General features: G+C 36.7%; 2 protein-coding genes across 5 annotated transcripts in view; both read right to left on the minus strand.

Moving 5' to 3' along the window:
* Positions 1-18917, minus strand: LOC130233739 (collagen alpha-1(V) chain-like). Of its 4 annotated transcripts, none has more exons than XM_056463916.1 (47): positions 18835-18917; positions 18692-18745; positions 18516-18552; positions 18088-18141; positions 17806-17913; positions 17679-17732; positions 17545-17598; positions 17415-17459; positions 17209-17262; positions 16707-16751; positions 16517-16570; positions 16393-16446; positions 16263-16316; positions 16044-16097; positions 15805-15858; positions 15513-15557; positions 15380-15424; positions 13648-13755; positions 13495-13548; positions 13348-13401; positions 11941-11994; positions 11743-11850; positions 10130-10183; positions 9918-10025; positions 9774-9827; positions 9640-9693; positions 8907-8960; positions 8766-8819; positions 7940-8047; positions 7798-7851; positions 7630-7683; positions 7490-7543; positions 7232-7285; positions 7087-7140; positions 6967-7020; positions 6838-6891; positions 5572-5625; positions 5424-5477; positions 4763-4816; positions 4654-4671; positions 4011-4073; positions 3525-3596; positions 3237-3378; positions 2971-3077; positions 978-1049; positions 669-869; positions 1-522 (listed from the first exon to the last, which is right to left on the minus strand). In XM_056463916.1, exons 4-47 carry the CDS (start codon positions 18118-18120, stop codon positions 376-378), a joined length of 2979 nt encoding a protein of 992 aa, XP_056319891.1. In that variant the 5' UTR covers positions 18121-18141; positions 18516-18552; positions 18692-18745; positions 18835-18917; the 3' UTR covers positions 1-375. The 4 variants fall into 4 exon arrangements, with proteins under 4 accessions (XP_056319891.1, XP_056319890.1, XP_056319892.1 ...); XM_056463915.1 differs by having other exon boundaries at positions 18508-18552; XM_056463917.1 differs by lacking the exon at positions 1-522 and having other exon boundaries at positions 781-869; positions 978-1042; positions 18508-18552.
* Positions 18656-21999, minus strand: part of LOC130233248 (collagen alpha-1(XXVII) chain-like) — a 24401-nt gene continuing 21057 nt past the window's right edge. The window contains exons 14-20 of the mRNA XM_056463201.1: positions 20803-20856; positions 20677-20721; positions 20545-20598; positions 20399-20443; positions 20252-20305; positions 18835-18879; positions 18656-18745 (exon numbers count right to left, since the gene is read on the minus strand). Coding sequence (XP_056319176.1) covers positions 18656-18745; positions 18835-18879; positions 20252-20305; positions 20399-20443; positions 20545-20598; positions 20677-20721; positions 20803-20856 — 387 coding nt within the window. The remainder of the gene's footprint in view (positions 18746-18834; positions 18880-20251; positions 20306-20398; positions 20444-20544; positions 20599-20676; positions 20722-20802; positions 20857-21999) is intronic.

Raw genomic sequence — 21999 nt, forward strand, 5'->3', positions numbered from 1 at the left:
TTTAGAAATACAGGGCATTTCATAACACTTTCAAATGATGAACAAAATGTTTTTTGCAGTAAATAGTCTGTAAGGTTTTCGTGGTTAAATATAAAAAGTTGACTACTTTTTCTCTAATACAAATTCTCATAAATAAAACAATATAATAAATACTGAAAATCCTCTGTCAAACAAGACTAAATAAACTTGCATGCTTATTAACACACACACACACACACGCACGCACGCACGCACGCACACTTAGTCAATGAGAAATCTGAATAATAGTAAACCTGGAAAACAATGCAGGATAAACAATAACATCCTCTAATATCATCTAGGAGCAATGCAATCCACGCAGGAGCTCTGCGCATGACATCTATCTTTGGAAAGAGACTATAAAAAGCACAAATCTCCCAGGATAATGTTTGCATCTTCTTCCCAGGTCTCTCCGCCCTCCACAAAAACATCTCTGATAGGAAGTAGCCACATGTCTCCTCGGTGGAGCTCTGAACTCCCATGAACCCTCACCTGTGCAGTAACCTGCAATATAATGCAAGTGAAACCTGTTGTTATGCAAATAGTACATAGTGCAATAATTTACTTGACATGCTTTGACTGTGTGGAAATGTCTCATGTTTTTTGTCAACAGCATTTCACCATTTCCACGGCCATTGATTAATTCTAACCTCACAACTATGTTGGGTTATGATGACATGGGGCGGATGGATTTCTTCATAGGAGTCTCCTCGTAAGTGCAGCATCGTCTTCCAGTGATTAACAGTGGGACTGTGTTTTTTGGGACATTTCAAGCTGATGCTTTGTGTGGCAGAGGTGCTGTGTAACCTCAGGAATCGCAGTTGGACAACATCGAGATCTTTGTACTTCAACTATGGAGCGCAATAATCAGAGAAACACATGTATTGCGATAACTGCCACTCTTAATAATGATAAACACAACACTGTTTCCATACAAACAAACAAAATTAGTCATTTACCTTGAAGCCTTTGTAAAGCTCACTAAACCACTTTTTAGATCTGTCCACTGATGATGGCCATACTCCTGAAATCTTACAAAATTATTACAACAAATATAGTATTATATTTATATGTTGCTGTACTCTGTGTCTGTGCCCATGGGTCTGTTCTTCGTACGTGAATTACTCAATTAGCTGGATTTGGTTATTGATGTTTAACACAATCCAGGATCGTTTCATTCTTCAAAACTCATCTGAGAGTTGTTGTCATAGGTTTTCATAGCTCAAACCTGCTTAGGAGCAGGCTGATTTTATATAAAAGCAAAGGTCATTTCAAGCAAAGGCAATTCTGAAAGTATGTATCGCATGTTGATATTTTCTTACATATACACTGGGGAAAAAAGTACATACACATACATAATAGGAGTTTTTAAAAAATGTATAAATAAAACATGCAATACAAGTACAAAAAATAAAAGTACAAGGCTCATTCTGAAAACGTACCTCTATATAAATTTCTGGAGCGTCAAATACATCCCAGCAGTTTTTGTTTTTGCGAATCCACCAGAGGCCGCTGTGTACACCTTTTGAGATCTGAAATTTCTCTCGCGAGTGCCATTCGCACCTGCTCTCTTGTAAATTCACCAAAGTCGACTGACTGAATGACTGACTGAATGACTGACTGATCGACTGACCCATCCTCCTCCTTCCCTAAACCCAACCAATAGTATTTTAAAAAGCACCAATTGACCAATCAGAATGAGCCTGTGTTTACAAAAACAGGGATTCTCCCCAAGGGGTTCAAAGAGAACATTTATGGACAAATTAGTATAATAGTGACATGGCCAATATATATGTCGTCATGCACATATTTTGACAGCCACTGTAATATGGCGGTGATTTGATGCTTGGCAAAAGTTGCCGACACTTTACCAATATTAAAACGCTTTTTTAAATGCAAAATTAATTTAAACAGCCATTTATTAAGAAACTTGAATACTATAATAAGCTATAATTAAGAAAATGTACAATGAAAACCTACTATAATAAAGAGGATTCGCTCTAGAAGTAAAACTAAATAAATTGCTAAATACTCTTGACATATGAAAGTGTAAAGCCTGCAGCCCACAACAAATGTGGAACATTTTTGCGTATCGTAGTAAACAAACAGTTTACTATGAATTTTATATAATTTTACTCACATCGATAGTTGAATATTATTCAGATGATGTCATTATGCCGCTGTGGCATCAGCCAATCGTTGCATTGCTTATCATGATTTCGAGGATCAACAGATCCATCCTTCACAACACACGCAGCGATCTCAGATCAGTTCATCTAGACATTTTAATCTGATTCACAAACTTGTTTGAAGAAACATTATTAGCCAGAGATCAGTTATCAAGATTAAAAGATCCAGGATCTGCCAAATTATCTTAGATCATTTAACCAAGGTACGAAGAACAGACCCCAGGTCTATATATTATTGTTGTGGGTATAAGTGATAAATGCTGAATCTTTTTTATATTCTGTTTCTGTAATATAGAATTTTTAAAGGTATAGATCACCCAAAAATGATTATTTGCTGTTAATTTACTCATTCTCAGGCCATCAAATATGTACATGAGTATTTTCTGCCTTTTTTTTATTGCTGAAATTGCGTTCCTTGATTCATAAAATAAAAGTGCACTTTGAGAGTCAAAAAACATATAAAGGCCAAATAAAAGTAATACTGCTGGCTCCTGATAATACACTGATGGGTCTTATGAATCAATGCAATGTCCAAGAAAATTAATGTTTTCACTTCACTTTTTAAGACTTGAAGGTACCATCAGGTGCTACAGTTTTTTATTTAGCTTAACGTGTATTTATTGCAATTGATTACATTTTTTTTAATCACCAAGGTAGATTTGGGTGAACCATGCCTTTTGACACACTTTTGGGAATCTCATAGACAAAAATATAAGTTTCTTGAGTACCAAAGAAGATTGAGAAAATGTGAAAAACCTCTTACATTAGATTGGACAGGAGCCACACAAGTAAGACCACCAGCAGTAAAATTACAGAAGACTCGGAGAGCATCAAATGGACATCCTTGGTTAGGATCAACATAGTAGTGCCCTATGAACACATGTGCACAGTGAATTCCAAATGTCCTTCTAAATGATTTCTTTCCACATAGAAATCTGATATATTTCAATGAAATGGTATAAAATATATGTTAATTTGTGGACATTTTTCTGATTTCCAAATGAGCTCCCTCTTTGGTTTTCTGCTCACCATCTCTGAGAGGAGGCTGGATGAGACTCAGCTCTCTGCATGAGGTCGCTGGGTTGTCTTTAGTGCCTTGTGAGTAGCTGTTTTCGTCAATCCAATCATCAAAGTCATCAAATCGCAACTTTCTAGATAATAACCTTACTTTCTGAAAAGAATATGCACAAATGTTTGTGTAAAAACTAGGCCATATGATTTAACCCGGGTCCTCCTGCTACATGACCTCACATTTATCTTAACTCTAATTGACACAAAAAGAAACTTGTTTTTGAGGTTGATTGCTTCGGTACCAACATTTTGTGATCCTCTTCTCCAAGGGGGAGTATGAGGCCTTGGTTTTACCTTGCTGACAATACCTGGTTTTCCCTTGTAAAAAAATAACACTCAGAATAGATAAACAGAATATCAACAGACATATAACATTTAAAATTAAGTAATCACAGACCAAGCAATTCTGTGTTTAAAAGATCTCTAAACATTTTGGCTAAACATGGCTAAATTTGGGCTGTCAGGGAAAATCTAACAGACATCCAAAAGTATTCAAATAGACAGATTAGACAGACTTCACATATGCAATTCGTGCCTGTCTGTTTGATGACTTTAGTCTGTTTTGTAGTGTTGTTAGATGTTTATTATATTTTCACTGACAGCCCAGATTTTGCCTTGTCTTAGCATAATACATCTATTTTAGACATCTATTATATGTTCTTTAAATGCAAACAAGCTTGCTGTGTATGAAATGAACAAAATTAATATTATTAGCCAAAATATTCCACTTACAGGTGGTCCTCTTTGACCTTTCGCACCTTTTTGCCCAGATTTTCCATGAACTCCTTTCATTCCCTGTAAACATGAACAATGAACAAGGAGGTACACAATACAGACAGACAGACAGACAGACAGACAGACAGACAGACAGACAGACAGACAGACAGACAGACAGACAGACAGACAGACAGACAGACAGACAGACAGATAGATAGATAGATAGATAGATAGATAGATAGATAGATAGATAGATAGATAGATAGATAGATAGATAGATAGATAGATAGATAGATAGATAGATAGATTCCAAAACTAGTAAAATAAAGTTGTTAGTTTTTCACTTCTTCGATTAATGACTTTAAAAAAAGTGCAAAATTTCAAATACTTTAAATTTATTTTAAAATTTAAATTTGGTTGAATTTTTATTAAATTTTTTTCTTTTACAAACAATTAAACAATTCTTTCAGTTTTAAATCAGAATATATACATATATAATCTCATAGTTTCAACATGACCCCATTGTACATCGTACATACACAACAGGTCACTCTGACTGCAATGACACCGGTACCTGTACCTACCTGGTTCAGGTACAGGGTAAAGATAAGCAGAGCTATATAAATGACTTAATCACACCTGCAATTTCAGTACACACCTTCCTTCCAGATAGACCCTGCAGAGCAAAATAAGAATCTGTCTAATACAGTATATGCCAGTGTTCTAAAGTAGATAAAGCTAGTCAAGGAGTTCACAATTAGACGTACAGGTGAACCAGGAAGTCCTTTTCCACCAGGACGCCCACGAGCACCAAATTCACCCTTTAAGAAACAAAACATTTATCAATAAAGGAACAGTTGCAATACATACAGTTGAAGTCAAAATTATTAAACACCCTTTGAATTTTTTTCTTTTTTAAATATTTCCTAGATGATGTTTAACAGAGCAAAAAAAATTTCACAGTATGTCTGATAATATTTTTTCTTCTGAAGAAAGTCTTTTTTGTTTTATTTCGGCTAGAATAATTTTTTTAATAAAAAAAATAAATAAAATTTTAAGGTCAAGATTATTAGCCCCTTTAAGCTATACATTTTTCAATAGTCTACAGAACAAACCATCGTTATACAATAACTTGCCTAATTACCCTAACCTGCCTAGTTAACCTAATTAACCTAGTTAAGCCTTTAAATGTCACTTTAAGCTGTATAGAAGCGTCTTGAAAATATTAAATAATAATAATAGTAAAATATTATTTACTGTCATCATGGCAAAGATAAAATAGATCAGTTATTAGAAATGAGTACTATTATGTTTAGAAATGTGTTGAAAACATCTCTCCGTTAAACAGAAATCGAGGAAAAAAGAAGGGCGGGCTAATAATTCTGACTTCAACTGTATGTGCACACTATACTTAAGGCAGTAATTTACCTGTGTGCCTTTTGGTCCAGGCCGCCCTTTGTAGCCTGGAGTACCTTGTTTTCCCTGCAAGATGAAGAAAAACATTCATAAAGCACCTTTAACCACTTTTTTTTTTTTTTTTTTACAAATGTGCTGCCATTGTTTTACTGAAACTTACCTTTACTCCTGGTGGTCCAGTGGGCCCTTGCAAACCTGTTACACCAATTTGGCCCTGTGAATTGCATTACAGTGTTCTGAAGAATTAAATTTTTTATTTTTTGCACATTTCATCATTGCATTGGATTGCATTACATATGCTTTTTTCTATATATTTACATATTAATATAAGTATATTGATACAGTTGTGGTACGGTGGTGCAGTGGGTAGGTCAGTTGGCATTTCGCAGTGGGTTGGGCCAGTTGGCATTTCTCAGTGGAGTTTGCATGTTCTCCATCTCCATGAATGATATTGATACAGTTGTATCAAATTGCATTATTTTGGTCAGTTTGAGCTTGAGATGTTTAGTTTCTCTTTGAGATCTTATGAACTTCACTTCTCCAATATCATATCATATACAACCCTGGTGTATGTAAACATTGGGCCCTATCATACATCTGGCGCAATAAGGCACAATATGTGGATGGCACGATTTGTTGCTATTTTCAGACTGGCACAACCCTAATTTTCACGTTTTGCACCACATTGTTTAAATAGCAAATCCAAATCAGTATTGTTTATTATATGCATTTTTATATTGTTATACCTGTCGTGTTTTGAAAATGTATGCATCACCATATGGAGCATATCTATAGGACGTGTGTTTGGATATAACTCAGTTTTTTGACCACACTTTGTTATTATTGTTCATTTACTCGTTTGCTGGAAATTAAAACTGAATTTTGAAATAGTTTGTAAATAAATTTTTGTGCTTAACAAACTAAATTAAGCACCGTCAACAACGTTACCTTGTCCATGACAGTAAACAAGTAATGAGTAAAAGTAACATAAAAAAAAGTAAAAAGGCAGAATTAAGGAGGCTCATTCTTTATCCTCGCGCTGCAGATGGTGTGCTTAACCAGCTTTCTTGGTTAAATTGTTTTTTCGGTTGTAAAGCATTTAGTTTTTTCCATTTACAAGGTCTGCTATGTAAAAAGCAAATGCGCCATGGCGTGACAAATGAGTCTTAAAGGGAATGGGAGATAGGAGTCTGATTGGTTTAATGTACGTTATTTTCAAAACATACCCATAAGTCATAAAGAGAATAAGCACAACCCTGTTAGACCATGCATCGGGCGTAAACCGTATTTGTCCGCTCTTAAAATAGAAAAAGTGGATTCTGACATGCCCTTAATGCTTTTGCTCCATTCGCTTTAGACTTTGCACCTAGATCGTTAAAATAGAGCCCATTGTGTATAGTAAATGTAGAAAGAGATGCAATAATACCATTGTTCCTTTCTGTCCAGCATCTCCCTTTTTACCTTGAAGTCCTGGAATACCCTTTAAGTGAAGAAATAGTAGACAATTAAGTCCTTGTGGATCGTCAAAAGTAAAACGAAATCTTTAGTTTATTACCTTTGGTCCTATTGGTCCAGTAGGCCCTGGTTTCCCTTTTAGTCCAATAGACCCCTGTGGTGAATGCCATTATACTGCAGTAGTAAACTTTTCTCTTTTTTAAGTCAGAATGGCAATTACCTTTGGTCCAGTAGGTCCTCGACTCCCTTGCAAACCTGGTATTCCTGTGGCTCCCTGTAAATGAGTATTGAAACTATGCCACAAATAATAACATGATTTTATAACTGACACATTTTTCATGTCTGTATAAAGCAAGCTTGCTTACAGCACTGCCTAGCAGACCTGGTCTCCCTGGACGTCCTCTGAATCCAATGTCACCCTGGAAGTTTATGTAAACATTCACTTAAGCTAAATCTGTAATAAAGAAATCCATTGAAATGAAGGAATATAAGATTTATAAGTAGTCTGACTGATTGTACTTGGGCTACATCTCACACCAATAACCCAAAAAGCCACAATAAACACATACAGGGATTATGAATTGAACATTTTATCCATTCTAAAATAAGGTCAAGCTACTCACTGGGTCTCCTTCAGTTCCTATAACTCCTAGCAGTCCATTTGTTCCACTGCGGCCCTTAAATGAAGTTAGTTTAAAAGAAAACCTTTCACACAATCATTAAAAACTCAAAAAGGTTTTGGATTTGTATTGGGGATACTTGCTGGCTTTCCAGGAAGACCACGGTTCCCGTGTTTCCCTTTTGGTCCTTGAGGTCCCTAGTGAACAAATAAATCCAATGCATGCATTTTTATTGCTTTGTGTTGGCAAAATATTAAATATGGCCATCTAAGCTGCTGATAATCACAATCATAAAAGCCTGAAAAACTCACTGGCTTTCCTGCAACACCTTTATTTCCCCCCTTTCCTGGAAATCCACTCATTCCCTGTGAGTAAGAATCATGAAATGTTTTAATGTGTTATCAGGCATTCAGTATATTTAGTAAATACCTTCTGAAATATTGAGTGACTGACCTTTGGCCCTGGTAGACCCATCACTCCTTTTTTCCCTAAAGCTCCTAAAGATCCTTGTTTCCCCTTTGGTCCTTGAGGACCCACAGCTCCTGACTGACCCATCCGGCCCTAAAAAATAGAACCACAGATGACCATTCAAATGGGCTAACGCTGTAATAACACTGTAATTTAATAATAACTGTGACTTTTGTCTCAAAGGATTTATAATCATGCAGAAAAAGGCTTAAAATGTGCTTTATAAGAACTAATATGCAAGTTAACAAGCATCTAGTTAAAAGTGAGTATTAGTCTCTATTCTAAAGTGTTAGCATACTGTACACTTTACTGCATGCCAAGGTGAAATGACTTTGTCTTAGCTTCACAGGTCCCATGAAATCAAATTTAGTTCTGTTTAAGAATATCTATTAGCTAGTTTTCGTGTTCATTTGTGTTTATAAAATATAAAACTGATATAAACATCTAAAGCTTGCAGTTTGTCAACTTTCGCTACCTCATGCTTCAGTTTCTCATCAAATCGTGATGAATCAAATGCTCTCTAGTATCTGACATGCCACGCCCCCTTCAAGATGCTTCTCATTTGCTTTTCATTTGACGCGCTTGATCTCAACCATTCTCACTGGCAAAGCTCTGATACGCTAACGAACAAAATGCTATTGGCTGTTTATTTAAAAGGGGAGGAGCTACTTTATGTCCCACCATCTCTTAATTTTTTTAGTTGAGATTACGTCAAATATAGAATAAAAATGCACAGTTCTAAGCACTTTAAGGGACTTTTAATAGCAAAAGCCTAATATTTTGTTATTTGTATTGGAAAAGTGTATCTCACCACTCTGCCTTGTTTTCCAGGCTCTCCTTTCTTCCCAATTAGACCTATTACACCCTGTAAACAACATATACAATTCAGGACAGTTTTGCCAGATATCTTAATGTTTAATGTGTGCATGCACCATTAAAGGTAAAAACATACAATTGATCCAATCTTCCCACGGCCCTCTGGACTCCCTTTAAGTCCAGGCTCTCCCTAAAGAGCAAAAAAAGCAGATTTAATGGCTTGATTCATGGTGTAAATTACAGAGTAACTTTATAAAACCCGATTAGGTCTAGCTGATGTACAATTAAAGTCAGAATTATTAACCCTGTTTATTTTTTCCCCCAATTTCTGTTTAACGGAGAGAAGATTTTTTTCAACACATTTCTAAACATAATAGTTTTAATAACTCATTTCTAATAACCGATTCATTTTATCTTTGCTTATCACAGCTTAAAGTGACATTTAAAGGCTTAATTAGGTTAAGTGGGTTAACTATACAGGTTAGTGTAATTAGGAAAGTTATTGTATAACGATAGTTTGTTCTGTAGACTATTGAAAAAAATATAGCTTAACGGGGCTAATAATTTTGACCTTAAAATGGTTTTTAAAATATTAAAAACTGCTTTTATTCTAGCCGAAATAAAACAAAAAAGACTTTCTCTAGAAGAAAAAATATTATCAGACATAATGTGAAAATTTCCTTGCTCTGTTAAACATCATTTGGGAAATATTTAAAAAAGAAAAAAAAACTAAAAGGGGGGTTAATAATTCTGACCTCAACTGTATGTCATTGACCAGCTAAAGACCAGCTAAAGTGTGTTATTGCATATAATTCCATAAATATGGTCTCAAAAGGAATCAGTAATACAAAACAAGAAAAAAAGCATACTTTTGGCCCACGTTCTCCACTTTGTCCACCAAGTCCTTCTTTTCCTGTAAAACCCTAAATTTTGATGATACACATAAATCTGAAATGTATGTCCTAAAATATACAGTACCTCAAATATAGTAGTCCAAACTTACTGGAAATCCTATAGCACCACTTGGACCTGGAGGCCCTGTTGTTCCTGTCTCACCCTATAATATATGTATATAAAAAAATCTTTAAATATGACCATATATTTCTTCAGTAGCTACATTGTGCATAAAAGAGGACGAGGAACTCACGGCAAGTCCAAGTAGACCTTTATCACCTTTATCCCCACCTTCTCCCATGTTTCCCCCAGGACCATACTGGCCTACCAAGCCGGACTGACCTCTTACACCTGGATGACCCTAAATATTAACAAACCCACAGCAAACATAAAAACAACAAGAATATGCAACGCTTTAACTCTTGCACCAAAACACATACGCAATCCCCATCAAAAAATACTCACTTTTTCACCAGAGGATCCAGGATCTCCCTTCTGCCCCAGAGCACCGCTCATTCCCTGACAAAAACAAACACACAACATTATTTTCACATCTCAACCTTTCAGAATGCCACGAGCGCACTGCGAATCACGTGAGAAGAACTGACCGATCAGCTTCATACTTTGTATGGATTATACACATTTTGGTACACTAATTATTCATTCATTCATTTTCTTTTCGGCTTAGTCCCTTTATTAATCTGGGGTCACAGCGGAATGAACCGCCAACTTATCCAGCATATGTTTTATGCAGTGGATGCCCTTCCAGCTGCAACCCATCACTAGGAAACATCCATACACACTCATTCACACACATACACTACGGACAATTTAGCTTACCCAATTGACCTGTACCACATGATTTTGGACTAGTGGGGGAAACCGAAGCACCCAGAGAAAACCCATGCGAAATCGGGGAGAACATCCAAACTCCACACAGAAATGCCCAGGCCGGGCTCGATCCAGCGACCTTCTTGCTGTGAGGCGAACGTGCTACCCACTGCACCACAGTGCAGCCAAACACAGAACATCCAAACACATCCAAACAAAATGCAGTGCATTTCTAGCCATGACAAAGGAGCGCGAGCGCAAAGCGTGTTGAAAATGGTGAGAGAAGAAACTCGCTCACGCTTTCCATGCACTTTTAGTTGCGATATGTGAACGGCTCTCACCAAAAAAGTCAAAAATTATTAAAACTCTTTCTTGAATGTTTTTACTGAGATGCTAATGATCTTATCCAAAAAAAATGGAGTGCTCTTTTAAGTTTAGTTTAAAGGCAAAAATTTATAAAAAGCACAATGTTCTTTCAACCTCTTAGGGCTTAATGGCTACATACGTAGACAGCACATTTTAGCTCTTATGTCTTATGTTTTATTTTTTGTTACAGATATACAGTGTCATCCTGCAATTGTTTTACAGCATATGAAATGTCCCAAACACTATTTTAACTGTCCAAAATGAGCAAAAGATTTTGTTTTTATTGATAGTCAAAACATGTTCAAAAATATGTGTATGTGTTATTAATGCATTAAAAACAGTCAGGAAAAAAACTGCTGTGTTCAAGGCAGAAATAAAGAGTTTTTCATTCTATTACACAAAGGTGACTTTATTGTGTTTTATGGAAATTCGGACCACGAGTCCACATATGTGGACATCATTTTTCTCTAAAAGTACATCTTATCAAAAGATGATAGATAGGTTTTATTCTAATTAGGTTCCAATGCCAAATAGCAAAGAGAAATAAAAAATGCATGTAAAAAAACAGCTTGGGCCTTATCCGATTCTAACAGCATTCTGCAAAGTTTTTTGGAGATCATGGAGATCATTTTTTGGAGATCAATGCAAATTTTGCACGATTTTTAAAGACCTGAAAAGCCCATAAACATTGCACCTTGTATAGACCCTCTGCTCAAAGAAAACACAAAAATGGTTAAAGGTATAACATTAAAACACCAGAAATAAACACAAAAGTGTCTCCTTCCTTTACATGTGATCTAATCAACCAAAAAATCATTGACCAAATCGTCCAAAAGTCTTTAATTCAATTAAAGTATACAGAAAAAAACAAATCATCTTACATCTCTTCCTTTTGGTCCTTTTACTCCAGATGGTCCTTGATTTCCACTCTCTCCTTGGATTCCTTTTGGACCATGATCACCAACAGATCCCTCTTTACCCTTTTCACCCTGCAACCGACAGTTCTGTCCTGTGTATCATTTACATAACTCATAACACAATGTACATGTATGCAATGGAGTTGCAGTATTTGTACGTACAGACAAGCCTTTACGTCCTGCTGGTCCGACTGGTCCAGTTTCACCTACTGGGCCCTAAAAAATATCAAATCTTAAAAGTTTAGGGTCCGTATAATGATCATTCATTCATTAATTTTCCTTCAGCTTAGCCCCTTTATTCATCAGGGGTCGCCACAGCGGAATGAACCGCCAACTTTTCCAGCATATGCTTTATATAGCGGATGCCCTTCCAGGTACAACCCATAACTGGGAAACACCCATGCACACTCATTCACACACATACACTACAGACAATTTAGCTTACCCAATTCACCTATAGCGCATGTCTTTGGACTTGTGAGGGAAACCGGAGCACCCGGAAGAAATTCAAGCGCACACAGGAAGGACACAAACTTCACACAGAAATGTCAACTGACCCAGCCGGGACTCGAACCAACGACCTTTTTGCTGTGAGGCGACATCACTAACCACTTAGCACCCATGTCGCGTCTGTATGAAGACTTTGAGAGAATTGTTTTATGCTCACCAAGGATGAATGTATTTGATCAAAACAAGTAAAAACAGAAAGATTGTAACATATTATAAAAATGCAATTGTTTTCCTATTTTAAAATTTTTTAAATACATTTTTTAAAATTTAATATAATAATTATTCCGGGGATGCAGTGGCGCAGTAGGTAGTGCTGTTGCCTCACAGCAAGAAGATCGCTGGTTCGAGCCTCGGCTGGGTCAGTTGGCGTTTCTGTGTGGAGTTTGCATGTTCTCCCTGCATTCGTGTGGTTGCTCCGGTTCCCCCACAGTCCAAAGACATGCGGTACAGGTGAATTGGGTAGGCTAAATTGTCCGTAGTGTATGTGTGTGTGAATGAGTGTGTATGGATGTTTCCCAGGGATGGGTTGCAGCTGGAAGGGCATCCACTGCATAAAAACAAATGCTGGATAAGTTGGCGGTTCATTCCGCTGTGTCGACCCCAGATTAATAAGGGGACCAAGCTGAAAAGAAAATGAATGAAGGAATAATAATTACTCCAGTTTTCAGTGTCACAATATATTTTTAAAACTCTTAGAATATGCTGACTTTATCGCTATTCTCATGTTGAAAAATAGTTGCTTAAAAAGTGCTGCTTAAGGTTTTTCGCAAACCTGATTTTTCTCTTTAGGATTCTTTCATGAAACGAATGTTAAATTAGGAACAAATTAGGTTTAAATTAGGTTAAATTAAGAGTGTGATAATTCTGTAACAATGTAAACATATAGTCACTTATAATTGCATGAATGCATTCTTTTTGACCATATTATATCCTTATTGACCAGGGTACAGTAACTTTTCAAACAATCAGAAGAATCAAAGCAAATGTCAGAGAATATATGAACATTGTTAAAATCATTGATTTAGGCTTGAACATAAGCAAGATTTCTAAGCAATATACCTCCTCACCATCGATACCAGCAACTCCCTTCAGTCCAGTGTCTCCTCTCAGTCCCTTTAGCAGATATATTTAAAAACAGTAAGTATGAGAGAACCAGTAGATACAACATTAAAAAATTAAGATAAGAAAAGAAAAAGTCCAGCCCACTTTATTGCCTTTGTCTCCTGGAGGTCCGATGGGTCCAGAAGGTCCATCTTTACCCTGAAAGAGAGAGAGGGTCAATCAATACTCCATTAGTTTTTAAATGTGAGAAGTTACACACTCTCATAACAATGAATTAAATAGAGTAAAATAACATACTGGATACCCTGCCACTCCATGGGGCCCGGGCAGGCCTGGTGGTCCTTGATGCCCTTCTGGTCCCCGCACACCCGTCTCACCCCACTGGCCTATGTTTCCCTGTAGCCCCTTTAGAAGATAGCAATTACAGATATTTCATGATTTCTACACAGGACTAACATGTAGTTTTTATTGTTATACAGTACTCTTTTATTAGTGCTGCTTCCAAAATAATTTTTTGTATTTTTTATAAAGCAAACGTATATGCCTTTTTTCTTTCAGACAAACACAATTGGAGGTTTATTATATTAATATTAAAACCCTGTCTTTTCTTAGCTTTGTAATGGCAGAACAATTTTGAAGCATCCAACATAAAAGTAATCTAAATAACTGGGTAGGTTAAGAAATGCCTTCTGAAGTGAAGCAAGAGTTTTTGCAAGTAAAATATCAATAATATCCATATATTAAAAGTGTGTAAATATATTCATATTGGCCTCAGACAACAGATGACACAGCAAACATTTACTGTTGATCTTTAAGGTGAACTTTTCCTTTAAATTGTTATAAGCCATAATTCAAACCAACCAGACACAAATTAACCCCCTGCAACTCTCACATGGTTGCCCACTGAAGCTAAGCAGGGCTTCGCCGGGTCAGTACTTGGATTGGAGACCACATGGGAAAGCAAGGTTGCTGCTGGAAGTGGTGTTAGTAAAGCCAGCCAGCAGGGGGCATTCAACCTGTGGTCTGTTTGGGTCCTAAAGCCCCAGTATAGTGAATGGGACTCTGTACTGCTCAGTGAGCTCCGTCTTTCGGATAAGACGTTAAACTGAGGTCTTGACTCTCTGTGGTCGTTAAAAATCCCAGGATGTCCTTCGAAAAGAGTAGGGGTGTATCCTTGCCAAAATCGCCCACTGGCCTCTGTACATTATGGCCTCCTAACCATCCCCATATTATAATTGGCTACATCACTCTGTCTCCTCTCCACCAATCAGCTGGTGTGTGATGTGCGGTCTGGCGCAATATGGCTGCCGTTGTGTCATCCAGGTGGATGCTGCACACTGGTGGTGGATGAGGAGATTCCCCCCTAAAATGTGTAAAGCGCTCTGAGTGTCCAGAAAAGCACTATATAAATGTAAGAAATTATTAATATTATTCATTCATTTATTCATCGGCCTAGTCCCTTTATTAATCTGGGGTTGCCAGAGTGGAATGAACCACCAACTTATCCAGCATTTGTTTTACACAGCGGATGCCATTCCAGCTGCAACCCATCACTGTGCAATTTATTAGGGTATGAACAACAATTATATGAAGCATTGTGAACACAAATTAATAATGAAAGAGACATATAAAACTATTCTTTGTATCTACAGAAACAACATACTGTATAAAAAATTATAGCAAAGTATATATAAAAATATTCTAAGATTGAGAACAAAATGAGACTCGATTATGTCATTGTGTTCTTTACTGTGAAAGGTGGGGCTAATTATGTCTTTGCTCTCTGATTGGTAGAAGTCGTTTTTAAATACATTTGTTAAAAAGTAAGTTAAATTAATGCAAATAATTAGGTTTTACAAAGGCACGTGCGATCAGTTAACATCCTCAGCGCTCACAACAGGTCTGTCTTAAAAAGATTTATCCTTTATTGTAAAAAATCTATTTCCCCATAGAGAAAATGAAGCTTTATGGAACCTGACTGTTCAATCGCATCACTGACATAAAGATTGGAAAAAAGAGTATGTCTTACTGAAGGTCCCATGTAGCCTTTCCCTCCTGCTATGCCTCGAGGACCCTAGATATTAAAATAGATTGATTTCAACCAACACTTTTATTTATTGTTCATGAAATAAGATTAAGTCATATATATAATAGGCACTCACTGGCTGACCAGGCTTTCCTTTTGGCCCTTCAGGGCCGATTTTGCCCTAAAACCACATGTAAAAAAGTGTATTTGGATACATATTGCAAGGAAAGAAGTGACAGATGATCATATGGCTTGTGAATCAAATGAGGTTAGGTTTAAAAACAAGAATGAAAGGACATTTTCTGCTGCTAATTATAATTAAACATGGCTAATGTTCACAGCTGTTTGTTGCACTAAAGTTTGTCATCATATTTAGTGATGTATCACTATAACATGACATGATTGCTACAGTTTACAAAATCACTAACCTTTTCTCCGGGTTTACCATGAAGCCCTACTGAACCCTCTTTGCCTTTAACACCCTGAGAAAAACAGACCACGACATGATGTATTTTTAAACACCCTATCAAGACTGAACTAGCCATATAAAATGGATCCCAAGTGCAATGAAAGACCACAGAAAACACACAAATCTCCAGTGTAGTCTGGAGAACTGGGTGTCATGTAATATATCAATTGTTTGGAATTTTATGAAATCATTACTTACATTGATTCCAGGCTTTCCGGGTTTGCCAGTAAGACCTCGGCTCCCTGTTTCCCCCTATTTAATAGCAGTCGCAGGTCATATTCTTAGACATTAATGTCAGAACTGGCAAACTATGACATTTTCAACAGCTTAATATACCACAAGATGGAAAGTTGTATAACTTTAAGAGACTAAAGAGTTTGGAAAACCTGTTAATTAGGAAGGAAAAATTAAACTCACTTTTTTTCCAACGGGACCTTGAATTCCTGGTGCACCAGGCTTTCCCTGTAAACCCTGTTCAGAGATCAGATTTAATCAGCTGTGTTGTCCATGTAACGATGGCTAACAAATGGATAAAAGAAGAAGATACCCGGAGTCCTCGAGATCCTCTGTCTCCATTTGATCCTAATAATCCAGTTGATCCCTGTAACACAATTTAATAATAACTAGTTGCTAATAAAAACAAAAGAAAAAATAATATTTGGGGCTCTTACATGTGCACCATGAGTGCCGTCAGGTCCTCGACTGCCTGAAACACCCTGTAGACCCTAATTGATAACAGACTAAGCTAGATAATCCACTTTAACATGTACTGTAGATAAGAGATGTCATGTTTAACTTGTTGTGTTAATTAATGCTAGAGTATGACATGCATTTGACTGACCGCTAGGAAGTTTGATTTACCTTTCGGCCTTTAGATGCAGTCCCTCCAGGCATCCCTGGTCTACCCTGTCCCATAGCAAAATGAAAACAATTTCAGCAACCAGCTTTAGTGGGTTGATCAGTCCCTAAATGTTATTGTCTAAAACAATCCTGACCAAAGAAATGAGAATACCATGAGAAACCTAGAAATAAACCACATTTTTTAATGATTGTTTTTTAAAGTTATGATTCAATATTTGATATTGATTCTGTTTTTTATATTTCATAGTCTAATAAAAAGAGTTACAAATATACTGGTCATATTTTATTGACTGCAAACCAACTACTTACACTATTTTTATCAATATCAATAGCAGTTGTATTAAATCTATATTCACTGAATCAAGTTAAGAATAAAGAATCAAGTCAAAACCAAGTGCTTTTAATCCAGACTCAAATCAAATCAGGACATTTAAATCGATATCCATCTCTACATACAATATTGAATTTATTTAAAAAGTAATGATTTGATGTACAAGGGAACCTTAATACCAGGCTCTCCTTCAGGTCCTGGTTCCCCTGACTTCCCCATTTCTCCCTACAAAACAAACATTTAAAATTGCATTAAAAATATTCTTTAATTTTTAAAAATGTATTTTCTTTCTGAAAGTCTGTAATGGACCTTAGGTAGAAAAAAATATGACTGTATTTATTTACATTTAATAAATTTATCTACTCATAAAAGCTTACCAAAGGACCTGGAAAACCTGAAAATCCTCCTTGGCCAATCCGACCCTTTTGAAGTAAAATTCTATTTTAATGTATTTTTGATTATGTCTGCAGAATCTGATATATAACATTTGTCAACATCACATGTTACCTTATCACCACGTGGTCCAGGTACACCTTGGCTACCAGGTGATCCTCTTTCTCCCTAAAGATGCCATTTAGATATGATTACTGTGTTTGTCTTGCATTGCAAGACATTTTGGCAAATATCTTTGACATTAGTACCTTAGGTCCATCTTGTCCCTGTCTCCCAGGCTCTCCAATAAGTCCATCATTGCCCTGAAGAAACAAAGCAATGCATGACTAAATGTGTTCTGTTTTATACCAGATAAAAAAAACATCTGTTTCTCACCGTGGGTCCTGGTAAACCAGCAGGTCCAGTAGGCCCAGTCTCTCCCAGTACCCCAGACTGACCTCCTCTACCTCTAAAACCTTGTTTACCAGGCAGACCTGCAGCACCCTGATAAAAACAAACCACACATAGGCAAATATGCATTTGTTTGCTCAACATTTACTTAATTAAATTAATTTTCCAATCCTATTTTTTTCCATTATTCTAAGGACAGCATGGATCTGGCTTGCCATAAGTGTTGTTTACTTGCCAGAAGTGTTGTAAATAGTTCAGTGAACTCACTTGATCTCCCTTTTGGCCAGAATCTCCTTTCATTCCACGCCGTGCCTTTAAACCCTGAAGGTGTCAGGCAAAGACAACAAGAAAAAATATCACAAAATGTAGCTTCTCTGCTTAATTTGGGCAGCACAATTTGATAAAAAATTCCATTTGGGATTATTGTGAGAAGTGCTGTATAGTGCTGTGACTTTATTTAACTGGTATATAATAAATATTTAATACCTCCTAATTCTGCTGTTAGAAATCAATCCTTTAAAAAGGATTACATTTATATTCAAACAGAGTGAAATGTAGATGGATAACAACATACTGAAAACTGCTCAATGTATATTTAAATTAAAATTCAAAATGTATACAACAATACAAGTGTTTCGAAACAATCAGACATCTAACATATTAAGGAGCTGTTTGAGGTAATCTTACTGGATCACCTGAGGGTCCTAGATTTCCTGGTTGTCCGTTGACACCCTAAAACAAAGATGTGGCTCTGAGCTTTGTTTCATTATCATAGAAGAAAATGAAATGGGGTAACAAAACAAATGTGAATATATTTAAAGAGATTGTAAATAATTCATAACTCTTCATTAAGAGTCAACCGCAGGCTTACTTTTATACCCGGTGGTCCTGGACCTCCAATGCTTCCCTCAATTCCCACATCTCCCTGTTTCAATAAGAAATACGTATTAAAAATTTATTCCAACTGTGAATATAATTTACAAGTTTTCAGAATATAATATTAGATGCACATACACGGTCTCCTTTTTGACCTGGTGGTCCATCGCCTCCTGGTTTGCCCTGAAGGGATTATGTAAGATAATCAGTTGGTAGTTTGAAAGAGGAAAGAGAGAAAAACAACTCAGTAACAATACCGAACAGCAGATTGATACAAAAATTAGGTTATATTCTATTTTTTTTTTTCAACCTTTTCTATTACAATGTTCAGGGTGGTGCGGTAGTGCAGTGGGTAGCGCTGTCACCTCACAGAAAGGAGGTCGCTGGTTCAAACCTCGGCTGGGTCAGTTGGCATTTCTGTGTAGTTTGCATGTTCTCACCGTCTGGGTGCTCCGGTTTCCGCCACAAGTCCAAAGACATGCGCTATAGGTGAATTGGGTAAGCTAAATTGTCTGTAGTGTATGTGTATGAATGAGTGTGCATGGGTGTTTCCAAGTTATGGGTTGCACCTGGAAGGGCATCCGCTGCATAAAACATATGCTGGATACGTTGGTGATTCATTCTGCTGTGGCGACCCCTGATTAATAAAGGGACTAAGCCACTTTATTAGATACATTCAACAAGGTGCTGGAAACATTTCTCAAAGACTTTGGACTAATTTATATGATTACATCACGCAGTTGCTGTGGATTTGTGATCTGCACATCCATGATGCAAATCTCCCATTTATCCACATCCCAAAGTTGCTCTATATTAGACTGAAACTATGTTTACATGTGTTAGCAAACACTGAGCAACAATAATACTACAATGTACCCGATCCTTGTTGAGTATATTTGTTTGCACTAGTCTTTAATTTACACCTAGACACATACTACGCACATGCATGAGGTTATCATTTTCATAGACTCAAGTTTTCAGGTGTTTACATAGATACAACAATGGCAGAATTTTCAAAATTATATACTTTGTAACCCATTTTCAGATTTATTTACATTCAGTAACAAAAACGCCATTGTCATGTAAATGAAATAAAATATATTTGGCTGAAAATGTTGTTGTGTAAATGCTTTGTGACATTCTGTGCTATCCTGCTGGATAAAACCACTACAAGATGGGTAAACCATGCTCATAAAGGGATGTATACTGTCCAGCATCATTATTCAAATAGACTGGGCCGTTTAAACTGTGATACATATCAAAATAGCCATTACACCACCAGCAGCCTGAACTATTAACAAAAGGCACAATGGAAACATGCTTTAATGTTGTTAAGACCAAATTCTGACCCTAAAATCTCATGCTATACAGTGCACAGTGAATGTATATTCACTATATTCTACATATGTCCAAAGAAGAACAATTTTGTGTAATATAAGACAATGAGAGGTCTTTTTCAGAACAGTGGCTTAACCAAAATATAACACTCATGCAAAGGTTGTGACAGAACAAAAATACATTCAAGAAATATGTTAACATGTAGTAAACACTGCACCTGAGGTCCAAGAACACCCAGAATACCAGTAACACCAGCGTGCCCTTCCTCTCCCTAAAATTTGTAACAAAACAAGCTATTAGAATATATGATGTAAATAAATCTTTTGGAAATAAAACTAAGACTTTACACTGGAAAAATAATTACTGGTTTGCCAGGTGGTCCCCTTGGCCCAATCTCGCCTAGCTGTCCCTGTAAAGAGAATCACTATTCAGATTTCACAAGTTTTGACTAATGAATTTCTATGGCTTTCTTTTAAAACAAGAGCCTGTAAATAGCAAAGTGTTTCTTACAGGAGGTCCGTTGACACCTGGAACTCCCTTTTGTCCTCTCGGCCCCATATGGCCCTTTAAAGGTTAAAGATTGAGTTATGAACTTGACAGGTTGAGATATCATATATGAAACAATTAAGTTTTGTAACATACTGGAGGTCCGGGTGATCCTGTGAACCCAATACCCCCTTTCTGTCCCTGGGAAGGAGATCATTACAGAAATAAAATAACCAGTTCGCTAATCATTTTTATATGTTTGAGCCAAATAAAACTACATACAGGTGCACCAGGTGGCCCCATGAATCCCCGTGGTCCTCTGGGTCCAGGCAGCCCCTGTTGTTGTTGTTATGCATGTTATAAAAATGTTTGTAATTTCTTTGTGTATAACCAGCACAGACCTTTTCATTAATACATACTGTATATTCAAAAGTTTGAGGTCATGAGGTATTTTTTAACGAATGTTCATTCAGGAAGCATTAAATTGTGTAAAAGAGATTTTTTTTCAATTAAAAAGAACCTATTATGCAAAAATCCTTTATTAAGAGGTTTAAACAGTTGTGTGGCAGCAGCGTGTGAATATAGACAGCCTATAATTGTAAAAATTTTTTAATTCATTCAATTATTATCACACTTGATTAAAACCCTCTGTAGAAACACTTTGATTGATATTCTCCCTTTTTTACATGTCATCAGTGGGGGAAAACCCCGCCCAATAGTGACTCTCTTTTCCTCGTTAGCATAAACAGCCCTGAGTAAGAAGCAGCCATCCACTATTATGCTGTGCTCACACCAGATGATAATAAATCAGAATATTTGTGCTTAGATACATGCGTGAACATTTTGAGTTTACTCGCTTCATTCGCACGTCAAACTCGCTTCATTCACATGTCAAATTTACTTCACAATAGACGGGGATTTGCATCCTTCTGTCAGCCCGGTGACTCTAGCTTCATTGCTAAATGGCTAACATGGATTTCATTAAAAGAATAGCTTATGTGCTTTAGGAAGGCTGAAAAACTGCCTAGATTAATTCAGCGTTTTTTTCTAAGTCCCCTAGATCCTTTTAGCAGTGCATCCAGTTCTGTGAGATAAACTCTTCCAGAAACTGTACCTGGATGATGGAAGCTTTTTAGCGGTGCTTCAGACTGAGCCGAGCCCAGTTTGATGAACTGTTGTCTGGTGTCAGCAAGAGGATTTCCCCTCAGGACACCAACAACAGGCACTACGCCATAATCATGCCCCTACAAGAGCAAGCTCCTGATTGGATAATGTGGTGCAAATGTCCACGGAAGTTCAGATTTTCCAACTCGAGCGTTTTGCGTGTTAAGCACAAAATGCTCAACAATTTAACATGTAAATCACTCACGCTTCACATTTCATCCTTGTCTGGTGTGAATGCAGCATTAAAGTTTTCACACTGTACCTGCTAAGGACAATGTCCGCAACTGAGAGGATAATAAATGTCGAGTTTATAAA

This window comes from Danio aesculapii, chromosome 8 (assembly GCF_903798145.1).
Source record: "Danio aesculapii chromosome 8, fDanAes4.1, whole genome shotgun sequence".
NCBI classification, from domain to species: Eukaryota; Metazoa; Chordata; class Actinopteri; order Cypriniformes; family Danionidae; genus Danio; species Danio aesculapii.